This window comes from Caenorhabditis elegans, chromosome I (genome assembly GCF_000002985.6).
Source record: "Caenorhabditis elegans chromosome I".
Lineage (NCBI taxonomy): Eukaryota > Metazoa > Nematoda > Chromadorea > Rhabditida > Rhabditidae > Caenorhabditis > Caenorhabditis elegans.
Genome location: NC_003279.8, coordinates 397,613 through 419,674, shown reverse-complemented (window position 1 = coordinate 419,674; position 22,062 = coordinate 397,613). Strand labels below are relative to the sequence as shown.

At 32.5% G+C, this 22,062-nt stretch overlaps 2 protein-coding genes across 3 annotated transcripts; one reads left to right on the top strand and one right to left on the bottom strand.

Annotated features, from left to right (window-relative positions):
* The first annotated feature begins 997 nt into the window (after positions 1–997).
* Positions 998–6,815, top strand: Y50C1A.2 (WD_REPEATS_REGION domain-containing protein). Its single transcript, NM_001377897.1, has 7 exons — positions 998–1,230; positions 1,578–1,697; positions 1,744–1,872; positions 2,025–2,153; positions 3,024–3,229; positions 3,579–3,803; positions 6,581–6,815. Exons 1-7 carry the CDS (start codon positions 1,015–1,017, stop codon positions 6,762–6,764), a joined length of 1,209 nt encoding a protein of 402 aa, NP_001364694.1. The 5' UTR covers positions 998–1,014; the 3' UTR covers positions 6,765–6,815.
* otub-2 (ubiquitinyl hydrolase 1) lies at positions 6,756–20,784 on the bottom strand. Of its 2 annotated transcripts, NM_058329.7 has the most exons (12): positions 20,627–20,784; positions 20,406–20,486; positions 19,570–19,722; positions 17,628–17,720; positions 17,258–17,382; positions 15,958–16,161; positions 13,444–13,612; positions 12,131–12,305; positions 10,912–11,154; positions 9,049–9,331; positions 8,240–8,472; positions 6,756–7,234 (listed from the first exon to the last, which is right to left on the bottom strand). In NM_058329.7, the coding sequence occupies exons 1-12, from the start codon at positions 20,724–20,726 to the stop codon at positions 7,165–7,167; spliced, it is 1,929 nt and encodes a 642-aa protein (NP_490730.2). In that variant the 5' UTR covers positions 20,727–20,784; the 3' UTR covers positions 6,756–7,164. The 2 variants fall into 2 exon arrangements, with proteins under 2 accessions (NP_490730.2, NP_001293262.1); NM_001306333.3 differs by lacking the exons at positions 17,628–17,720; positions 19,570–19,722; positions 20,406–20,486; positions 20,627–20,784 and having other exon boundaries at positions 6,768–7,234; positions 17,258–17,384.
* Between the last annotated feature and the right edge of the window lie 1,278 nt (positions 20,785–22,062).

Sequence of the window (22,062 nt, the reverse complement as noted above, 5' to 3'; positions counted from 1 at the left end):
TATTACGTCATCACTTGACCTATTCTCAATCAGAAATATGAAAAAAAGCCGTTAAAAACAAAAGTAAGGAGAAAAAATTGGTTGAAAAAGATGGAGTATCCCATCCAAAAACACATGGGAGAAGCAATTTATTCAAATGAGGTTAACATCTGAAATAGGGAGCGTGAGAGCCGCCAAGTGACTGGGGAAATTGCGTAGGAGTTTTTTTAATTCTTAGTTTTGAAATATTTGTTACAATGAATGGTCTAGTGAATATTGCCCCATGGTGTGGGAAAAAAAATCGATGGCCGAGTTTTCAAATTTCGCGGCCACAATACTGAAACTAAGTTTTTCAATATTCTAGACCACAAGGGCCGTAAGCTAGTCCGCGAGAGACTACGAGACTCTTGTCAGTCTTTAAACTGAACAGACATGTTTTCCATTGTGTTGTCAAAACACCCGTAGTGTAATAGTTGGAGAGAAAAAAGTTACGAAAACAAATCAAGGAACACTCAGGTGATTTTTGAAAGAACCTAATTTCAGAAAAAAAAAACTGGATTTTCAGTCAGTTAATTTGGTAGAAAAAACAAAACAATTAAGCGATATTTTCAACGGAACTCCGCCGTAATTTGGTTCCGTGGCCTAGAAAAATCACATACTCGGTCATCGGTAATTAAAAACAACTTTGCACGGATTAATCTCTAGAAATTTATTTTTTCAAGTTGCCGCCCCTTTTATACAACTGTCTGCGTCTCTACGTACTCCACATTCTCCCCGTTGGCCCGCACGCATTCTCGGTTGCCATGGAAAACCAGAGCTCCGCCGGGGATGTGCGTTGTTTATTTAGCCAGTTTAGGAACATTTGCATGTGTTTTTTTTTAAAAAAAGTTAAAATGTTTCAAATTTTCGAAAGTTTTTTATAATATTTTCATTAATTTAACCAAGTTACGTGGCCGAGTTTTCTAATTTCCGCGGCCACGAGTGTCGTCGTGTTTAGTGTGATAGAGCAGTTTTAACTCAAATTTTCAGCTAATAATGGAAGACGTCACACTATTCCAGTTCACGTGGAGAAAACCTATCCGCCTTCAGGGAGAAATAGTGTATAAGACGTCGGAGACGCAGACGATAGAGACAAATAAAAAAGACGTGGAATGCGTGGCAAATTTTCAAGAAAATAAAGAAGTTCAGACGGATTCTGTGGATAATGGTGTCGGCGAGAATGTGAAAAAGGATATTACAATTAGCAAAGAGGTTGGTTATTAGCAATATTTCCACGTTTCCCATTCAATTTCAGACATAAAAATCAAAAAATTCTCCATTTTGTGAAAAAAAAAACCGAATTGAAAATTAAAAACTTTTGCCCCCACACTTTCTAGGCCATACAATTTCTATGTCGGATGTTTTAGGCCAAAATTTCTAGGCCATGGTCACAATTTCTAGGAAACATTTTTTCTAGGCCACAACTTGTAGGCAGCAGATTCTAGGCCACAATTAATAGGCCACATGTTAGGGCTCGTCGCAATTTTCATACGAATTTCCATCATGTGGCCTAGAAATTCACAGTTTGATTTCCTAGGACATATTTTTCAAACTTTTAGGTTCTGAACCTCCTTTACGATTTCGTGCGTGACGATTCTAAGGTGAACTACGACAGGCTTTTGGAATTTCACAAATTCGATAAAGTTGCGCTGGAAACTGTGCAGAAGTACCATGTGGAAGTAGGATACGGTGGTGGCGTGTACCTTTAAAATTGAATTATTTCAGACCCGAAATGAAAATATCATTCTAATGATTTCAAGCTCTTCACGAAAAACGTTAATTCTGTTCGGCGGTATCTCTCATGAAACTTTCTGTTCCCATCAGGCGAGAGCACTTTTGTGCTCTTCTTCTACGGTAGGTCATATTTTGTAAAAAATTTGAAACTGACCAATCAGCATCTAGCCACGCCCACTCCTCTGATTGGTTCGAAAAAAAAAAGACGTGGCAAAACGCTGATTGGTCCGAGATTAAAATTGCATGAAAAAATTAATGAAGAATAATTTCAGAGCTTCTCGATTCCTCTACCGGTTTGTGCAATTTCTGCAGTTTTCTACTCATCGACCCAATTTATTCTCGGCGACGTTTCTGGAAATATCTCAATGTGTTCGAAAGATAAAATAATTTTCGAGAAGAAGGTATGAGGTTTTTTTTGAAATTGTTGCCACGTTGCTAAGTTTGTGAGTACATTTTTGGCTAAGAAAATGTGGCCTAAAAAATGTGGCCTAGAAAATGTTCCCAGGAAAATGTGTCCTAGAAACTGTAGCCTATAAATTGTGGCCCAGCAAATGGGGCCTAGAAACTTTTGGTACTTGTGTATTACACCCCCGCCATTTTAAAAGTTAATTTTTTAACTCATTAAATAAAAACGTGTGGAATTTCAGGCTTAGGAAAAAACCATTCCTAAGCCTAACAAGGAAAAATGGTATCACGTTTAATTTAAATAAATAAATTGATGGAAATTTTATTAATTTTTAAAATGGCGGGGGTATAATACACAAGTACCAAACTTTTTTACATTTTTTTCCGCATTTTGTAGCTAGAGAACTTAAAATTGATCTCCGAGCCCTAAAAAAATGTCCTATTTCAAAATATTTCAAAATATAGTAGTTTCGAACGCTTTTAGGAAATTTATTTTTTTGCCCAAAAAAAAGGACAGTCATTAGATGGCTGAAAAAAATTGGACAAAAATAAAAAGTTGTCTAATTTTGTCAAAAAGCGGTAATTCATGTATGCTGAATTCAGAAAATCTAGGTTTAATCCATCAAAAACCATTAAAAAGTGGCAAAATTGTGCAATTTATTTTTAAAATTCACAATTTTGCAACTCCTCTAAAATTGTTTATTTTGTAGCTAGAGAACTCAAAAATGATCTTCAAACACTAAAAAATTGATCTTTTTACAATTATCAGTAGTTTTGTTTAATTAAAAAAAACAATGTTTTGCCCATAAAAAAGTACAGTAAAATGTTTCTGAAAATCGACAAGTTCCAAATGTTCTCTATTCCAGATAACCGACGGAGCAGTAACTTGCCTAGAAATGTGTCGTCACGGGCTCTTATCAGGCTCCGACGATGGTAATATAATTTTATGGCAAATCGGAACATCAGGACTCGAAAAACTCGGCGGGACAAAGCTCACAGTGTCGGATCTGTCGCGAAAAATTCGAAGATCTTCGACTTCTAATAAGCCTGTCGCAATTGTTAGCATGCAAGTGTACGTGTGGCCGTGAATCTTGGAAAAACTCTTCCATGGCCTAGAAATAAGTTTCTAGGCCACGAAATGAACGGACTGTTAAAAAAATCTAATTTTCTGAAATTTTTCGGACATTATCGGTTTTTGATGAACAAAATTCTATCAAAGTTTATCGATTTTTATCGAATTATTGATTTTGCGAAAATTTCACTTTCTATAAAATTATCGATTTTCTAGAATGTTAGCCAATTTCCTACACACATGCAAAAGGAAAATTGATGGCCTAGAATTTCCATTTTCTACATTTCTAACCCATTTCAAAAACGAAGCCTAACCCAATGGCCTAGAAATTCAAAACCAAATTTTCCAGAAGCGGCGAAGAAGCGTGTGTGGCAACCGAGACGGGTGGTCTTTACCTATTAACTCTACCAACATTGGACTACAAACCGCTCAGCCACCAAACTGCCACGTCAATCAATAAAATATTATTTGAAAATCAATTCGTGGCAGTCATTTATCATACGTCAAATGCTGCAGTATTCAATTCTGAAGGACTTGTCGATGAGATTCCATTTGTTGCCACGTTGGCTGTCAGGTACTTTTCGGTTTTTTTATTTTAAATTTCGAACTTCAGGCGGCTATGCTGCTAAATTTGGAACTTACGCGTGAAATTCGAATATAATTCTTATACATATACATAATTGATAATTTTCTGCCAAGCAGCCTCTAATAAATGCCGAGTGTACAGACTCCGCCCCTTTTTCGCGTTTTTTCGCGTTTTTTTTGGCTTGCGAAAAAATGTCCCACTTCGTTTTCATTCACAACTCCTGAACCGTGTGACTTCATGCTCTAATATTTGAAATCCTACTAGAAATATTTTGCCCCACAGTGGAGCAGAAAACGGCACTAAGTTCGGAGCAAAATTGAGCCCAGGACGGCTTTCCCCAGTTTGAAAAAATTTTTTGTTGCTCTTTTTACCCCCAAAAAAGCATGTTTTAATTGAATTAAAATTTGGGTTTTGCTCTGTTTTGTTTCAAACTCATGTGCAAGATACTACTCAGAGAGACTGATTTTTTGAAAAAAAGTTTGAGTTCATAAGTGCAAATGGAAAAAAGTTGTGATAAAACAAAAGGCCAAAAAATGACATTTTGCCAAAAAATTTTTTTTTCCGAAAAAGTAGTTTTTCGTCTTTATCTCAAGTTCTACTTCATCTTTTTTGATATTTTTTTTCTTTATCCCACGTACAAAAGTACGCTGAACACGATTTTTAACTCAGAATTGGAAAAAGTACTATGAGTCGGCCGAGCAAGACGAATAAGTGCCAAATTTTGCACACTTTCCCATCTTTGCTAATCTACTTTTTCAATCATAACTCGGTCAGTTTTCAAGTTTTCTTAGTTTTCTAAAAAATGACGTGTAGGTCTCATCAAGACGCATCGAGACATATAAAATTTGTAAAAAGTTCAGTGGGAAAATTTTTCAAGAAAAAAATAATTCAAAAATTTTTTACTGGGGGGAGTGGTTTCCTGGGTCCCCTGAACATTTTTTCCACTAAAGTTTCGCGGAATGTATTTTTAATTCATAGTTTTTGATTTTATTTAATGGAAGATGAAGTTTCGTCGCGTTAGCAATGCTCTGCCAAGAGATATTATTTTTTTTAATTTTCAGGCCAAAACTTGTTTTATTCTATACATCTGTCTGTGTACAAGATATAACCCTCAACTGTACGTCTCCTTTTCGGGAATTCAATAATGAGTACAATCCTGTGATAAAATTTTCAAAAATTAGGTTTTCCGCTGACTTATCAGTGATAAACGGTTTTCGAACGTCTTCCCCAAATAGTAATAATTGAAGAAAGCGGAATCGAAAGACGACTTCCTCCAGAAAATTTTCTTCCCTACATCCCAGTTTGAGGTGTCTCCCGCATGGCCGTGTGGTTAGTGCGTATGACTGCAGAAATTTTGGTAGTTGGTTCAATTCTACCAAGTGTCAATTTTTTTTGTTTTTTTGTGAGTAATCGGGATTCGAATAGAAATACTCAATTTTATACAAAATATGGGTACGTCTCCCCTAATATAAAGCCTCCTCAAACTTCAATCAATCAAAACTCAGCTTTAACTGATTCATCGGGTGCATCTGTTTTTGGTCAAACCGAACTCAAAAAACAAGAAGACTCCCATTGACCTACTGAAATTTTCACAAACCCTCTAACAGGTTCGAGGCGAAGTCGAGAACCTACGCCCGGCAAGGGGACTCGCCTTACACCCCTACAACTGGCGGGCCCGCAGGGCCCGCTAGTCAACTTTTATAAATATATTGCGCAAAATATCTCGTAGTGAAAACTACTGTAGCACTGGTGTCGATTTACGGGCTCGATAATAAAAATAAATAAAAACCCATTCATTTATCGATAGAATATTAAAATTAGACAAAAAATGAAAAAAAATAATACGAAGAAACTAAAAAAGTAACTTCTTCGAAAGCCCGTAAATCGACACAAGCACTACAGTAGTGATTTATTGAATTACTCTAGTTTTCGCTTTGAGATATTTTGCGCGTCAGATATGATGCACAATACGCATTCTCAGAATTTTAGGATTCTCACGGGGTTCTGGCCTTTCTCATTGAATTTTCGCGCTCCATTGACAAATGCCGGACAACGCGTGGAAAAGTGCCGTGTACTCCACACGGGCAAATACATCAATTTTACAACTGAAAACGAGCCGCGACGTGACACACAACGCGCCGTAAATCTACACAAAATCTCTCCGACACAAAATGGCCTAGTTCGGCAAACTCTGCCATTTCGATTTATGAGGGAAGCCAGAATCCCGTGGGTTCTCGTAAATTTGAAAATTCAACATTTGCGCGTCAAATGATGTGTATTGGCTCCGATTTTTTTTTTCGAAAATATCAATTTTTGAATTTCCTCAGAAATTAACCAGAAAATTGATAACTTTTCGAGTTTTAGACAGTTTCAGAATAAAATTTTCAAAAAATTTTGTATGGAAACGATTTAACTCAGATTGTTCAATCTTTGCCCTCACGGATTTCTGGCTTCCCTCATAAATCGAAATGGCAGAGTTTGCCGAACTAGGCCATTTTGGGTCGGAGAGATTTTGTGTAGATTTACGGCGCGTTGCGTGTCGCGTCACGGCTCGATTTTAGTTGTAAAACTGATGTATTTGTCCGTGTGGAGTACACCACACTTTTCCACGCGTTGTCCGGCAGGCGAGTGTAAATGGAGCGCGAATATTCAATGAGGAAGGCCAGAAGCCCATGTGCCCTCCGAAAATCGATAAATATTGATTTTTGACCGAAAAATCGATACATTTCTAAATTTTTGCGCGTAAAATCAGGTGTGTCTTCCAGATGTGGTCCATACTTCATTTTCTCCGATCGCCACCGCCTCCTCATTTGGTCCCAGAATACGCGTTCCCGGGTGATCGACGAAAACGGGGCGTGCCATGCGATTTGTGCATTGTCAAATGACACTTTGCAGTTGCTGGATGTGGATTTCAATTTGGTCTCAAATTTTTTGAATGATAAATTATAAAAGAGTTTATTTCTTTGGCCAAGCATTTTGTTGGAAATAAAGAGAAAAAAAAGAAGCATCAATTTTTTGGTACAAAAAATTTTGGGGGTGAAAAAAAAATCACAGAAAAAAGCTCGAAAATATGGGTGAAAAAAGGAGGGGAGAGAAAAAGCTGGCGCGGATATGAAAAATGGAAGAAAAAATCTCGAAAAAAGCAATACTAGGCGGGAAAATTGAGTTTTTCAAAAAAAAAAAAGAAGAGAAAATCCCGTTGGCAGGAAAGAAGGATAGACGGCAAAAAACACACAAAAAGCAACAAAAAAAAAACAAAAATTTGGAATCCAAAAAAAATCGATAAAAATCAAATGAAAACTGGTCTCTAGTAAATATATTTTCAAAAAAAGAAATGAGTATAATAGAATCACGAATCCGCTACTTCATCGTCCATATAATAGTGAACCACACCGTTTTCGTCCTCCACAGCTCGCATACTGCAAAAAATCGATTTTTTTGGGGTTACTGTACATTTTAAAGGCACATACGCTTTTTAGGTAAATTTTTTTCCTATTTTACAGTTTTTTCTGTTGAAAATTTTTTTTTACAAATTTTTTTGCGCGTCAAAAATGTTCGATTTTTTGGAAAAATGTAATTTTTCAAACAACATTTTCAGTTATTTCAGTTATTAAAAATAATTTGTTTTCTATTTTTCAACGGCAAACTCAAAAAAATTCATTTTACAATCTGAAAATTGAATTTATATATTTTTTAATCAAAATAATTAATTTTAGAAATTAAATATAAAATAAACATTTTGAAAATCGCCAAATTTTGATTTAAAATAATTACAAAAAAAAATTTTCGAAAGAAAAATCGATTTTTGAAAAATTTTGTGAAGAAATTGACATCTAGATTTCGCAAAAATTAAAATTTCTGTTTTCTCAACTTTTTATACTTTTCATAAATTTTATTTTCATAAGTTTTTGTGTTAAAAATCTGAAATTTTCAACCTTCGTATATTACGAGAAGCCAAAATTCAAAGAATGCGTATTGCGCAACATATTTTACGCGCAAAATATCTCGGATCGAAAACTACAGTAATCCTTTAAAGGACTACTGTAGCTTTTGTGTCGATTTACGAGCTTGATTTTCGAAATGAAATGATTTTTGTATTATTCGATAACTAAATGATTTTAATTCATTTCGTTAATAGAGCCCGTAAATCGACACTAGCGCGCTACAGTAGCCATTTAAAGAATTTCTGTAGTTTTCGCTACGAGATATTTTGCGCGTCAAATATGTAGCGCAATACGCATTCTCCAAATTTTGTGTTCTCGTAATTTTTAAAATCAATTCAATTATAATTTTCAAAAATAACATAAACACTTTTTTTGGGAAAATTTTTTGGGAGAAATTTTTATTTTTCAATTAAAAATAAATTTTTAAAATAATTTCTGTTTTCGTTGAAAATTCTAATTTTTTCAAAATTTCAACCATACCTGGTAAGTGTCTTGGCTCCATCTTTAGGCACCACATTAAGTACCTCCACAATATTTTCCTTATCATTCTGATTACTATCATTACTACCAAATGACGGAAGTGTTGAACTTTTGCACGGTGGCCCAGAATTTCCCATAAATTGGTCGCAATTCGACGTGAGAACACTCATTTTTTGCCAAGCAAAACATTGATCACACATGATATTTGTCACTTGAGATGCCGGCTTGAATTCCTGAAAAAAAAAATTTAATGTAAATTTTTTTTTTGAATTTTTTTCAAATTTTAACAAAAAATGTTTTAATTTTAATTTAAAAATTTTTTAATTTTTTCAATTTTTAAAATTTGAAAAATTTTTAAAGTTTAAATAAAAATTGTTATTTTTGTATTTTTTCAAACAATTTTTATGTATTAGCAATTTTTTTGACATTCATTGCTATTTTTGTCAATTTTTAAGCTTAGAATCGGTTTTTTTCGAAATTCAAATCAAATTCTGTTAGGAAATAAATGATTCCCCCAAAAAATTAAAAATTAATTAGTTCTAAATTTTCAGGAAGTTGCTATTCTGGCAAAACACCGAAAATTTTCAGTTTTCCTAAAAAATGGTCAGATCTGGCAAATTTACTGAAAAACTGAGAAAATTTTTGTAAAAAATCAATAAAACTTTGAAAATTGGGTGTAAATTCTGGTATTTTGGCTTCCCCTCATCCATTTTTTCGGTTTTTTTTTTCAAATATTGAGGCTACTTGTGCCAAATTCTCCGTTTTTTCAACTTTTTTCTCGAAATTCCATCAAAAAGTGGGTCTCGTACCGAATCACAACCGATACACGTGAGCATAAGTGAGCTTGCACTGAAACTTCGACTAATCCGTTTCCGACTATCCGATTGTGTTCGCTGATTCTGTTGGAATCGTTGTTTCGCACTTTTCATGTATTCATTGATTATTTTGTCCATGTATTGGTGATGAGTTGGCAATAATTCCGATGCGAGAACGCACGTCGAATTCATTCTTGCAATACAATCGTCCGTATCGATTAGTTTCTCTTTGCCACGTGTTGATGAGGAAATACGAAAAGTTCGAAGCACGTGGGTTCTGGAAATTGAATTTTTGGACGTTATTTTGAGCTTTAAAGGTGGTGTAGTCGAATTTTTTATTGGCTTCTTAGACTCAAAATTGTCTGAAAACACCGAATTTTATAATGAAACTTCTTGAAAACTTTTCAGAAAAAAGTTATGACGGCTCAAAAAATGGCCTAAAATTAGTTAAAATCGGAAATTTGACCAACTTATCAATGTCGCAGCGGCTGGAAACAATTTTTTTTTGAAATCATCGTCAAATTTCGAGTATACAAGTTAATTACTTTGCGTTTTAAACTTGATTAGGGTATTTAAAAATCGATGGACGGCGAGATTTTTAATTTTTTTGAACCAAAACTCGCCGTCCATCGATTTTTAAATACCCTAATCAAGTTTAAAACGCAAGATAATCAATTTTTATTCTTAAAATTGATTTCAAAAAAAAAATTGTTTCCAGCCGCTGCGACAAAGGCAATTAAAAAATTCACATTTTTTTCAGTTCAATAAATTTCAAATTTTGCAAAAACATTTTTTTTTGCAAATAACAGTTTTGAATTTTAAGAAAACAGAAGAAATTTGGGGAAAAACTTTTTTTTTAAATACTGCAGTACCAAACTTAGGCTTAGGCTTGGGCTTTGGCTTGGGCTTAGGCTGAGGCTAAGGCTTAGGCTTTAAAAACTTTCATTTTTTAACAAAATTTTAATATTTTTCGTCAAAAAATGTTTGTCTTTTTTTTAAATTATAATCTAAATTACATGTATCATTTTAAAAATTTACAGAAAAATTTTGAACTTTTTTTTTGAAAAGTTTAACATTTAACAGTTTAATTTTTTTTTAAACGAATTTTTTGTAAACAAATTTTGGAAATTAAAAGTAATCCATTTTAATTTGAAAAAATGAGGAACTTTTCAAATAAAAATTTTTTAACATTTTTATTTATTCAAAACTTTAGAATTTCATTTTCAGAATAATCATTAATGAAAATTAAAAAAATTCAAACTACCATATTACGGGAACACAAAATTTTGAGAATGCGTACTACGCAACATACTTGACGCGCAAAATATCTCGTAGCGAAAACTACAGTAATTCATTAAATGACTACTATAGCGCTTGTGTCGATTTACGGGCTCGATTGATAGAATGTTCAAATTAGGCAAAAAAAAAGAGAAAATAATACAAAAAAGCGAAGAAAAATGTAATATGGCTGTCACTATTCGAAAATGAATTAATTTCAAAAATAGAACAAGGCCCGTAAATCGACACAGTAGTCATTTAAAGGATTACTGTAGTTTTCGCTACGAGATATTTTGCGCGTCAAATATGTTGCGTAGTACGCATTCTGATTTTTTTTTGTTATCGTAGTATTGTAGTTTGAATTTTTTGAATTTTCATTAATGATTATTCTGAAAATGAAATTCAAAATTTTTGAAAAAATAAAAATGTTTTATTTGAAAAGTTTCTAATTTTTAAAATTAAAATTGATTACTTTAAAAAATTTTTTTTTAATTTTCCAACATTTTTTTCAAAAATTCTGTTCAAGTTTTTGTTGGAAAAATTTTTTCCAGGCCAAAAATCCAAAAAAAAAATGCTTACCGAATTTCATTGATTAATCTCCATTTCTCATGTCTTCCAGAACCAATTCCACTTGATGCTAATGTCATTCCTTTTGCATTATTTGATGGTTGTTCATCACTAGAATGTGCACTTAAATCTCTTGGTTTAATTGATTTTTGGGGCAAATTTTGCCCATTTTCACCACGAGATTCGGTGAGAAGTTGCGCGTGAGCACTTCGAACTCTCCGCGAGCTACGGATTGAGCCACGACGAACGTCTAATCTGAAATGTTTCGAAATTCAGATTTTTTTTATTCAAAGAATATGAAAAAAAAAATATTTTTTTTTTCAAATTTTTGTTTAGAAACTATTTTTCCTAACAAAATATTTATATGAAATTCAAATTTTATTTTTTTTTAAATCCGGGATTTTCAAAAAAAAAAGTTTTTTAAAAAATTTAGTGTTTCAATTTAAAATTATTCTCTAAAACTATGCATTCCGGAAATTTTTATGATAAAATTTTGGCCGAAAGCTAAAGAAAACTACTTTTTCCGTAATTTTCCAAAATTGAGGAATATTTTGATTTTTTTTTTTAATTTTTTTTAGAAAACTCGAATTTTTCAGTTTTTCAAGCTGGGAAAATTACCGATTTTAATACTTTTCTTTTTTTGTAAATTTTTTTGAACTTTAGCGAAAAATCAGCTTTCTCGTTTTCCAATAATTTTGTGATGGTTTCTGGATTTTTTTTCGTTCTTTTTAAATAAAAATAATTCGATTTCCGTTGTATTTCAATTTTTTCCAACAATAATTGATTTTTTTTTGGTATTTGTAAAATAAATTCAGACAAATACGCAAAAAATTTTTTTAATTTTTTCCAGATTTCCGATATATTTCTCATTTGTGATTAAATAGCTGATTTTAATAATTTTTTAAAGTTTTTTTAAAAAATTTTCGCGAAACATAATTGTATCGTTTTTTCAAATATTTGTAATGAAAGATTCGAAAAAAAAAAACGATTTTTTTTCTTTTTTGGCGCTGTTTTCTGTAGTTTCATTCAAAATATGATTTCGATTTTAAAAAAATTTCCAGAATTTCTATATAAATGTCGGAAACATTTTGATTTCGATATTTTAATTTTGGGACAAAAAAATTTTAATATTTTTTAAATTAAAACGTACACATTTTTGGCTTTTTAACGATATTTTGAATATTTTTTTTAGAAAAAAAAATTGAAAAAATCCTTTTTCTCATTTTCTTACCTAATAATATCCATATATTGACTAATCAACGCAAGCTTATCAATTTGTGACATATCAGTAGTTGTCTGTGTATTACTATTTGTTTCTAATTTGGACCAATCGAATGACTCTCCTGGATCAACTGCAAAATGGACAGGCAGCAGGTTACGGTTCACATCGATTATCGGAATTATTTCTGAAAATAAATATAAATTTTTTGATTTTTCAAATAATTCATATTGATATTAAATGTATTTCTGTAAATCAGAATATGTTGTTTTAGAAAATTATATGAATTCTTTAAAGGTGGAGTACCGAAATTTGAGACTTTGCTGTTTTAGACCCAACTGGCCCAAAACTACCGAATTTCGTAATGAAACGTTCTGAAAATTTTTCAAAAAAAAGTTATGGCTGTTCAAAGTTCGGCAAAATAAGGCCCATTTTCAGCTAAAATCAAAATTTTTTCCAACTTCTAGGTGTCGCAACGTCTGGAACCTAATTTTTATTTATTCAACACTTTTTAATAAATATTGTGGTCTTTGATTGGGCGTTTAATCGTTGATTTAAATACATTTATGGTCTTTGGGGTACAAAATGTAACGTTTATTTGTACTCCAAAGATCATAAATGTACTTAAAACAACGATTAAACGCCCAATCAAAGGCCACAATATTTATTAAAAAGTGATGAATAAATAAAAATTAGGGTCCAGACGTTGCGACACCTAGAAGTTGGAAAAAATTTTGATTTTAGCTGAAAATGGGCCTTATTTTGCCGAACTTTAAACAGCCATAACTTTTTTTTGAGAAATTTTCAGAATGTATCATTACAAAATTCGGTAGTTTTGGACCAATTTGAGTCTAAAAAAGCAAAGTCTCAAATTTCGGTGCTCCACTTTTAAAATTTGGCTCATTTAGTGAAATTGCAAAAAAAAACTTTAATAATTAAAAAAATTTGAAAACTTGTTTTCCTAAAAATTATAAAATCGAAAACTTTTAGATTTATCCAATTTTAAATAGGAAATTTCGAATTTCCCGAATAAAATCACAATTTTTTTGAAAATTTTGGATTTTTAATTGATTGTTGACAGAAATTTTACCAAATCAAATTTTGGATTTTTAGAATAAAAATATTACAATTTGGAAAAATGTCGATTTTTCGAATAAAATAATTATTTGACGAACATTTGAATTTTCAAAAAAAAATTTGTGCAAATTTCAGGAAAATTCCAATTCACTTTTCGAAAAAAATGGGGGGGACGGGGGGGGGAAATTTGAAAATTCAGTTAAAAAATGATTTTGAAAATATTTTTTCTCAAAAAAAAAATTGCTTACGTTTATTGTTAGTCTCTGTTCTCATGAGTACAAGTGGTGAGAAATGAGCAGAATCATAGCATAAAACAAGTGGTGAACGATGACATTGTGATGGTGGGCATTCTAATGGAAGATATATTCCACCAAAAGCCACTGGAGACAGTTCTTCGCCTTTCGCGTTTCGCAGAATCTGCAAAAAAAAATTAATTTAAAATATTGGATTTTTAAAAAATAATTTTTATAACTCGTTTTTTTTTCATTTTTTGAGAACATTTCAAAGGTGGACTACGCTCAGTGGGGAAATTGTTTTAAAACACGCCCATGGGGCCACAATAACCGAATATTATGATAAAAAAATTCAAAAAAATTTTCTAGATTTTATATGATTTTTTGAAAATTGGAAAAATCACAGTTTTCACCTAATTATTTTTGAATTTCTGCCAATTGGATTTGTTCGGTGGAGCGCGCTTGCATTATTTTTATTTAATGAATTATATATATTTTTCTCGTTATTTCACTGATTTTCTTCATTTTCTATGTTTTTTCTTCAGAAAATGGAAGAAATAAACAAGAAAAATGCGAAATGTTTGTTTAAAAGTAATTGAAAATGAGTGAAACTGAAAAATATACTAATTTCAGGCTCTTCGTCGTCGGAACTCAGAATATCACAGTTTTACGCATTTTCAATTACTTTTTAACAAACATTTCGCATTTGTCTTGTTTATTTCTTTCATTTTCCGAGAAAAAAAAACATAGAAAATGAAGAAAATCAGTGAAATAACGAGAATAAATAAAATAAATAAATAAAAATAATGCAAGCGCGCTGCACCGAACAAATCCAATTGGCAGAAATTCAAAAATAATTAGGTTAAAACTGTGATTTTTCCAATTTTCAAAAAATCATATAAAATCAGAAAATTTTTTTTGATTTTTTTAAACATAATATTCGGTCATTATGACCCCATTGGCGTGTTTTAAAGCAGCCATAAGAATTTTGGAAAATTAATGTTAGTTGTACCTTAAGTAAGTCACATATCATTTTTTTGGAAGTCAACTAGAATTATGTTATCCAAATTCTGAATTTCTGAATTTTTCGAATTTTTGAAAAATCCGTAATTATTGAGTTTTTTTTAAAAGAATTTTTGAATTAAAAGAACCCGAGATTTTAAAGAATAATTTTGAAAACTCGTTTTACTCCTGTTCTAATTTATTTAAACTTTATTTAATAAACAATTAATTTGTAGGTAAAATTATTTGCAATTTTATTTATTTTTGATAAATTTTTTACATTTTTTCTGTCAAAAAATACAATATTTTAAGCAATTTATTTTCAAAATCGATTATTATTTTACAAAAAATCCAATTAATAAAAAAATCGATACTTTTATAAAATCGACTGTTCTAATATGAATAGATTTTTCTAAAAAAGGAAAATCTTTTTTTTTAATTACGTTTAATATTCAAACACTTTTATTTTCAAAAATTCGAAAAAAATGTTTTAATTCAAATTTTTCAATTTTCTTTTTTTGATGGTTTTTTGATGGACTTTTTTTGATGGACTTTTTCTGATGACTACACTAAAATTAAATTTTTTTTTGATTAAGTTTTAGTTATTATTGATGAATTTTATGAAGATTTAAAATTTTTGAAAAACCGTATTATGTGAACACAAAATTCTAAGAATGCGTATTAAGCAACAAATTTGACGCGCAAAATATCTCGCAGCGAAAACTACAGTAATCCTTTAAATGACTACTGTGTCGATTTACGGGCTCTATTTTTAAAATTAATTTTTTCACATGTATATTTTTTCTCATTTTTTGCCTAATTTGAATATTAAATCGATAAATAAATTATTTGAATATTCTATCAATCGAGCTCGTAAATCGAGACACAAGCACTACAGTAGACAATTAAAGTATTACTGTAGTTTTCGCGCGTCAAATAGGTTGCGCAATACGTATTCTAAGAATTGTGTGCTCTTGTAATAGTTGCACCTTAAAACAAAATTGAACATTTTTGAAGATATTTTTTTCAATGTTTTTTTTTTTGATAAACTTCTTACACTTTTTTTCTTTCGAAAAAAAATGTTAAGCTTCATTTTTAAAATCGATTTTTCTTCCAAAAATTATGTGTATTATTGATTTTTTATTCTCACCAAGGGTGTCAATGTTCCGTAAAAATGACAAAAACGGGACAACGGGATGTCCCGTTCCCGTGAAAATTTTAAAAACGGGACAACGGGACGTCCCGTTCCCGCGAAAACACCCAAAAAACGGGACAACGGGACATCCCGTTCCCGTGAAAACGCTCAAAAACGGGACAAAAGACGTCCCGTTCCCGTAAAAACACTCAAAAAACGGGACAACGGGACAAACGGGACACGGGACTTGACACCCTTGATTCTCACCAATCTCGAAATTTTTTTAAATTAAAATTTTCTATATTTCTGTAAAATTCACAAGTAACCAAATTTTTTGTTACTGTTCTCTTCAATAAATTTTTGAAGAATTAAAAAATTTTAAAATTCCCTACCGTATCCGATACAACCACAACTGGTCTTTTGAGCACATGAGCCAACGCGAACACGTGGATTGCCTCAAGACTCTCGTAGATTTGATCTGTGGAATTTGAGCCATTATCCTCTTGTTTACGGGGTAATGGAGATGATAATCCGAGTACAACATCCCATTCGAGTTCCCATTCATTTTCCGACAGGGTCAATGCGAGACCGTTACTCTGAAAATTTTTTAAAAAAATTTTAATTGAAAAATTGGTGAAATTTTTAAAAAATGCAAAAAAATCTACGAGAAAAGTTCTCGATGTTGAAATCTCCGAAAACTAAATTCCATGGAGTGTCGGATAATTTTTTCCGTTTTTTTTTAATTGGAAAATTCTGGGAAAGATGAAATTTACGAAAATCGAATTTCCTGGAATCTCGAATTCCGCGGATTTCAACTACGTGAGTATTTACTCAAGCTTTTTGAGAAAAAATCTCAAAAAATTGACAGAAAACTCCGCGAAGTTGAAATCTACGAAAATTGTTTTCTCTGGGAATTTCAAATTCCGCGGATTTCAACTCCGTGAGTTTTTACTCAAGCATTCATTTTCCGAGAGGGTCAATGCGAGACCGTTACTCTGGAAATTTAAAAAATTTTAATTGGAAAATTGGTGAAATTTTTTAAAAATGCAAAAAAATGTGCGAAAAAAGTTCTCGATGTTGAAATCTCCGAAAACTAGATTCCATGGAGTGTCGGATAATTTTTTCCGGTTTTTTTTGTTGGAAAATTCTGGAAAAGATGAAATCTACAAAAATCGAATTCCGCGGATTTCAACTCCGTGAGTATTTACAGCCGTTTTTTTGTAACATGTAATAAAAAATTGGCAAAAAATCTAGAAAAGTTGAAATCTACGAAAATTGTTTTCTCTGGGAATTTCGAATTCCGCGAATTTCAACTCCGTGAGTTTTTACTCAAGCTTTTTGAGAAAAATTCGCGAAGTTGAAATCTACGAAAATTGTTTTCTCTGGGAATTTCGAATTCCGCGGATTTCAACTCCGTGAGTTTTTACTCAAGCTTTTTGAGAAAAATTCGCGAAGTTGAAATCCACGAAAATTGTTTCCTCTGGGAATTTCGAATTCTGCGGATTTCAACTCCGTGAGTTTTTACTCAAGCTTTTTGAGAAAAATTCGCGAAGTTGAAATCCACGAAAATTGTTTCCTCTGGGAATTTCATATTCCGCGGATTTCAACTACGTGACCGGTTTTCAGCTCATTTTTGATCATTTTTCACCGAATTTTAAGAAATTTTTCACAGATTCTTCTCTCGCCAATTACCTGATTCATATGATTCTCAACCCATTTCCATCGCCGTCGGATTGCTTCTTTTCTGGCGCCATTTGTAAGAAGTTCGTAGAGAGTTTCACGAAGTGATAGCTGACGATCATGTACTCCCCACATACCTGAAAATTTACGATTAAATTTTGTTGAAGATTTAAAGATTTAATTCAAAAATTTAAATTTTTGCACTTCTCCAAAAAAAATTTAGTAAAAAAACAATTTTCGGGGCTCGTTTTGAAATAGTTTTGTCGTTTTTTATCAAAATGTTCAGAAAATAGTGAAATTTTGAGCGATCTCTACAATTTTTTCAGTGGAAATAGTAAGTTTTTAGCGATTTTCCGATTTTTCGCTCTGAAAAACCATTTACCTAACGATGCGGCGTGAAGAAGGCAATTTCCGTCTCCAGTAGTTGATAGCGGGTAGAGTTTTTGGCCGAATTGATGCCACCAGTTTAGGTGTCCTGGAAAAAAAAGAACTTTTAAAGTTTTTCCGATATTTCAAAATCTGCCAAGCAGCCTCTAATAAATGCCGAGTGTACAGACTCCGCCCCTTTTTCGCGTTTTTTCGCGTTTTTTTTGGCTTGCGAAAAAATGTCACACTGCGTTTTCATTAATAACTCCAGAGCCGTTTGACTGAATTTTGTAATATTTGACAGCTTACTAGAAATATTTCACCCCACGGGGGAGCAAAAAACTGCACAAAGTTTGGAGCAAAACTGAGCTCAGGGCGGCTTTCCCCAGTTTGAAAAAATTTTTTGTTGCTTTTTTTACCCCCAAAAAACCATGTTTTAATTGAATTAAAATTCGGGTTTTGCTCGGTTTTGTTCCAAATTTATGTGCAAGATACTACTCAGAGAGGTGGATTTTTTGAAAGAAAGTTTGAGTTCATAAGTGCAAAAGGCAAAAAGTTGTGATAAAACAAAAGGCCAAAAAATGCCATTTTGCCAAAAAAAAATTTTTTCCGAAAAAGTAGTTTTTCGTCTTTATCTCAAGTTCTACTTCATCTTTTTTGATATTTTTTTTCTTTATCCCACGTACAAAAGTACGCTGAACACGATTTTTAACTCAGAATTGGAAAAAGTACTATGAGTCGGCCGAGCAAGACGAATAAGTGCCAAATTTTGCACACTTTCCCATCTTTGCTAATCTACTTTTTCAATCATAACTCGGTCAGTTTTCAAGTTTTCTTAGTTTTCCAAAAATTGACGTGTAGGTCTCATCAAGACGCATCGAGACATATAAAATTTGTAAAAAGTTCAGTGGGAAAATTTTTCAAGAAAAAATAATTCAAAAATTTAGTACTGGGGGGAGTGGTTTCCTGGGTCTCCTGAACATTTTTTCCACTAAAGTTTTGCGGAATGTATTTCTGATTCATAGTTTTTGATTTTATCTAATGGAAGCTGGAGTTTCGTCGCATTAGCAATGCTCTGCCAAGAGATATTATTTTTTCAAAATTTTCAGGCCAAAACTTGTTTTTTCTTCAAATAAACCAATTTACAAGATAACACCTTCAACTTTTCGGCTCTCTTTCGGGAATTAAATAATGAGTACAATGCTATAAAAAAATTTCAAAAAATTGTTTTCCTGCTGACTTATCAGTGATAAACGGTTTTCAAACGTCTTTCCCCAAATTGTCATTATTGAATAAAACGGAATCGAAAGACAACTCCCCCCCCCCCCCCCCCCCCCAGAAATTTTCCTTCCCTACATTTCTGTGACAGGTCTCTCCCGCATGGCCGAGTGGTTAGTGCGTATGGCTGTGAATAATTTGCTCTTTTGCTCGATTCCCCCAACTGACAAACTTTTTCGTTTTTTTGTGAGTGCTCGGGATTCAAATAGAAATGTTCGATTTTATAAAATATGAGTGGGTCTCCCCTCCTCCCATTGACTCACTGCAATTGTCGCGAATCCTCTGACAGGTTCGAGGCGAAGCCGAGAACCTACGCCCGACTGGGGGACTCGCCCTACACCCCCTGCAACTGGCGGGCCCGCAGGGCCCGCTAGTCAAAACTTATTAAAAAGCGAAAGAAAATGTCAAAAAAAAAAATTTTTAATACATTTTTAATTTTTTTTTTCTAATTGTAAAAAAAATTTCCTTTTTTTTTCGTTTTTTATTTTTTCGATTAAAAAACATTTGTTTTCTTTTTTTTCGAAAAAAAAAAAGTTTTTTTTTATTCATTTGTCGCTCTTTTTTAATTGTTCAATTTTTTTCACCTTTTCCAATTTTATTTTTGAAAACTTTTTTTTTCGATTAAAAAAATCATTTTTTTTATTCAATTTTTTTTTCAATTTTTCCAGAAAACAACTTACTGGACGCCTCCAGTCTCTTCTGTGTCTGCGTCTCTATCAAATCCTTCTCCAAAAACGTTCGAAATTCATTAGGAAAACCTCCAAAATCTGGAAGATAGAAGGCTAATCCGTGAACACGTAGACGACTCGATAATCGATCCAAATCGATTTCTTCTGCAAAAAAATTGGGATTTTTCAGGCGAAAAAGCGGCGAAAAAGTGGTGAAAACATTTTTTTAAACGAAAACTTCAAATTTTGTGGGCGGAGCCAAGGCACCAGATTTGACGCGCAAAACTTCAAATTTTAGATAAAAATCGCAGAGAAAAAGTAAAGCTCAAAGATTTTTTGTAGTTTTTCTCAGATTTTTCATCAAATTTTGAGAAAAAATCCGCCGAAAATCGAATTCTAAGAAATTTTTGTGGGCGGAGCATAAACACCCGATTTTACGCGCAAAGTTTGTGATTTTTTGGAAAAAATAGGTGAATTGGGCAAATTTTGTATTTTTTTGCCTAAATTAACAATTAAAAATCGGAGAAAAACATTTTTTTTTCACGAAAAGTTTAAATTTAGTGGGCGGAGTCAAAACACCAGATTTGACGCGCAAAATTTTAAATTTAAGATAAAAAATCGCAGAAAAAAGTACATTTAAAGGCTTTTTTGTCGTTTTTCTAGAACTTTTTCATCAAATTTTGAGAAAAAACCCGCCGAAAAGAGCAAAATTTCAGATAAATTGATTTTTTTTTTCAGTTTAAAATTTGAAAAACCGCTCAAAATTCACTTTTCTTACGGCGAAAATGGATTTTTTCACACAATATATCTATTTTTCAGTTTGATTCTGAAAATTTTCAAAAATTTACCTCTCGAAGTGCCCGGAACCAATGTTTTATCCTCTTGTTTCGACACTCTTCGCGATGAAATTGCAATGTCCCAGTCGTTTTCTGGAATTATTTAGCGAAAATTAGTTTTTTTAGACAATTTTCTGACTTTTCAGTATTTTTATGACGTTTTGGTCCAATTTTTAGGTAAATTTTAGGTAAAAAATGCATTTTTTTTTCCACTTTTCAGCTTAATTATCCACCTTTTAACAATTTAATCGCATCCTCATCGGATATATTGACCATAGTGCACAGCTCCTTCACTTTGAGCTTCTCATTTTCAGTTAGCCCGTCCGGATACATTTCTTTTTGAAAAATAATTCCAAATTAACACATCTAGTAGTGCTATAGTAGGCGAATTCTGGAAAAAAAAAAGCGAATTTTGGCGGTTTTTGAACGGGAAAAATGGAGAAATTTCGAAGAAAAACTCATAAAATTGATGGGAGAGGAGGAGAAAAACAAGCAGGTGTCGATAAACAATGAGCCATGCCAGAAACAACTGAAATTGATGAGAAAACTCGTTTTTTAAGTGTTTTTTTGTAAAAAATCAGCAATTTCCACTTTATCATCTAAATAAATTAATTTTTTTGAGGTAAAATGCAAAAAATCGTTCGAAATCAGAGAAAAATTGGAAAAATAGACGCAAAATCGAAAAAAAAAATTAAATCAATATAGTTACCGTACACAGTTTAAAGGCGCACGACTTCTTTTGTGGAGTGTGTCTTGCAACGATCGGCAGATACGGTGAAATTTTATTAATTTTCAAAGACTTGTCAAGTTTTTCTGTGGAATTTCAAGATTTTCTCCGTAAAAACCATAGAAAATTGTGAAAAAATCACACTTTCTTGAAAAAAAAACAATACTAATATTTTTTATTCGTCAAAAATTGAGGAAAAATTAATTTTTCACGGAATTTCGCTTTGTATTAAATTCAAAAACCGAAAAAAATCGCTGAAAATTCTAGAAAAAGTGGAATTTTCTGGAATTTCGGCGCGATTTTTCCATGGAAATTTGATGTACAGCACACACTATCTATTCAATGATCGGGCGGAGAGAGATAGAAAAAACCGGTTTTTTTAGTGTATGTGGCGCGTCAAGCGAGAAGCAGAGAGGCGGGGGGAGGAAAAAGGGATATTTTAAAATAAAATATTTACGAAAATTGAGCAAATAGTAGTGATGAAGAAGAACAATTGAGCAAAAGAAGCAGAGAGAGAGAGACAGTAGTTTATGAGAGATTTAGAGAAAGAGAGAGAAGCCTGCGGTGGCCGGGAAGTGATGAAACATTTGGGTGGATGAAGGAGGAGGGGGGACACTGCGTGTTAGTTGGCATTGATCCAAGAATTTGGAGCGACGAGAGAGAGGGTGCAGACGGTTAGACGGCATTCGTTTCTGAGGGTGTCCCCCTTGTTAGTGAGTGGGGGCGAGAGATTGGAGACCCAGTCCCCGGAATTGTTTTTATGTACTTTTTCGGGGGTCAAAAGGGTTTGTGGCCGAGGAAATGAAATCCGGTAGCAGAAGTTTTTCTTCTGGCGGCCACGTGGTAAAAGTTAAACTATTACGGGGACAACGCGCAAAATATCTCGTAACGAAAACTACAGTAATTCTTTAAATGACTACAGTAGAGTTTGTGTCGATTTAC

Coding starts and splice junctions, on each gene's coding strand:
- otub-2 (NM_058329.7), bottom strand. CDS start 20,726: ATGTATCCGGACGGGCTAACTGAAAATGAGAAGCTCAAAGTGAAGGAG. Junction 13,613..15,957: donor TTGTGGTTGTATCGGATACG/GTAGGGAATTTT, acceptor TTTTTTTTGCAG/ATTCTGCGAAACGCGAAAGG. Junction 11,155..12,130: donor CAATATATGGATATTATTAG/GTAAGAAAATGA, acceptor GAAACATTTCAG/ATTAGACGTTCGTCGTGGCT.
- Y50C1A.2 (NM_001377897.1), top strand. CDS start 1,015: ATGGAAGACGTCACACTATTCCAGTTCACGTGGAGAAAACCTATCCGC. Junction 1,873..2,024: donor TTTTGTGCTCTTCTTCTACG/GTAGGTCATATT, acceptor GAATAATTTCAG/AGCTTCTCGATTCCTCTACC. Junction 2,154..3,023: donor AAATAATTTTCGAGAAGAAG/GTATGAGGTTTT, acceptor TCTCTATTCCAG/ATAACCGACGGAGCAGTAAC.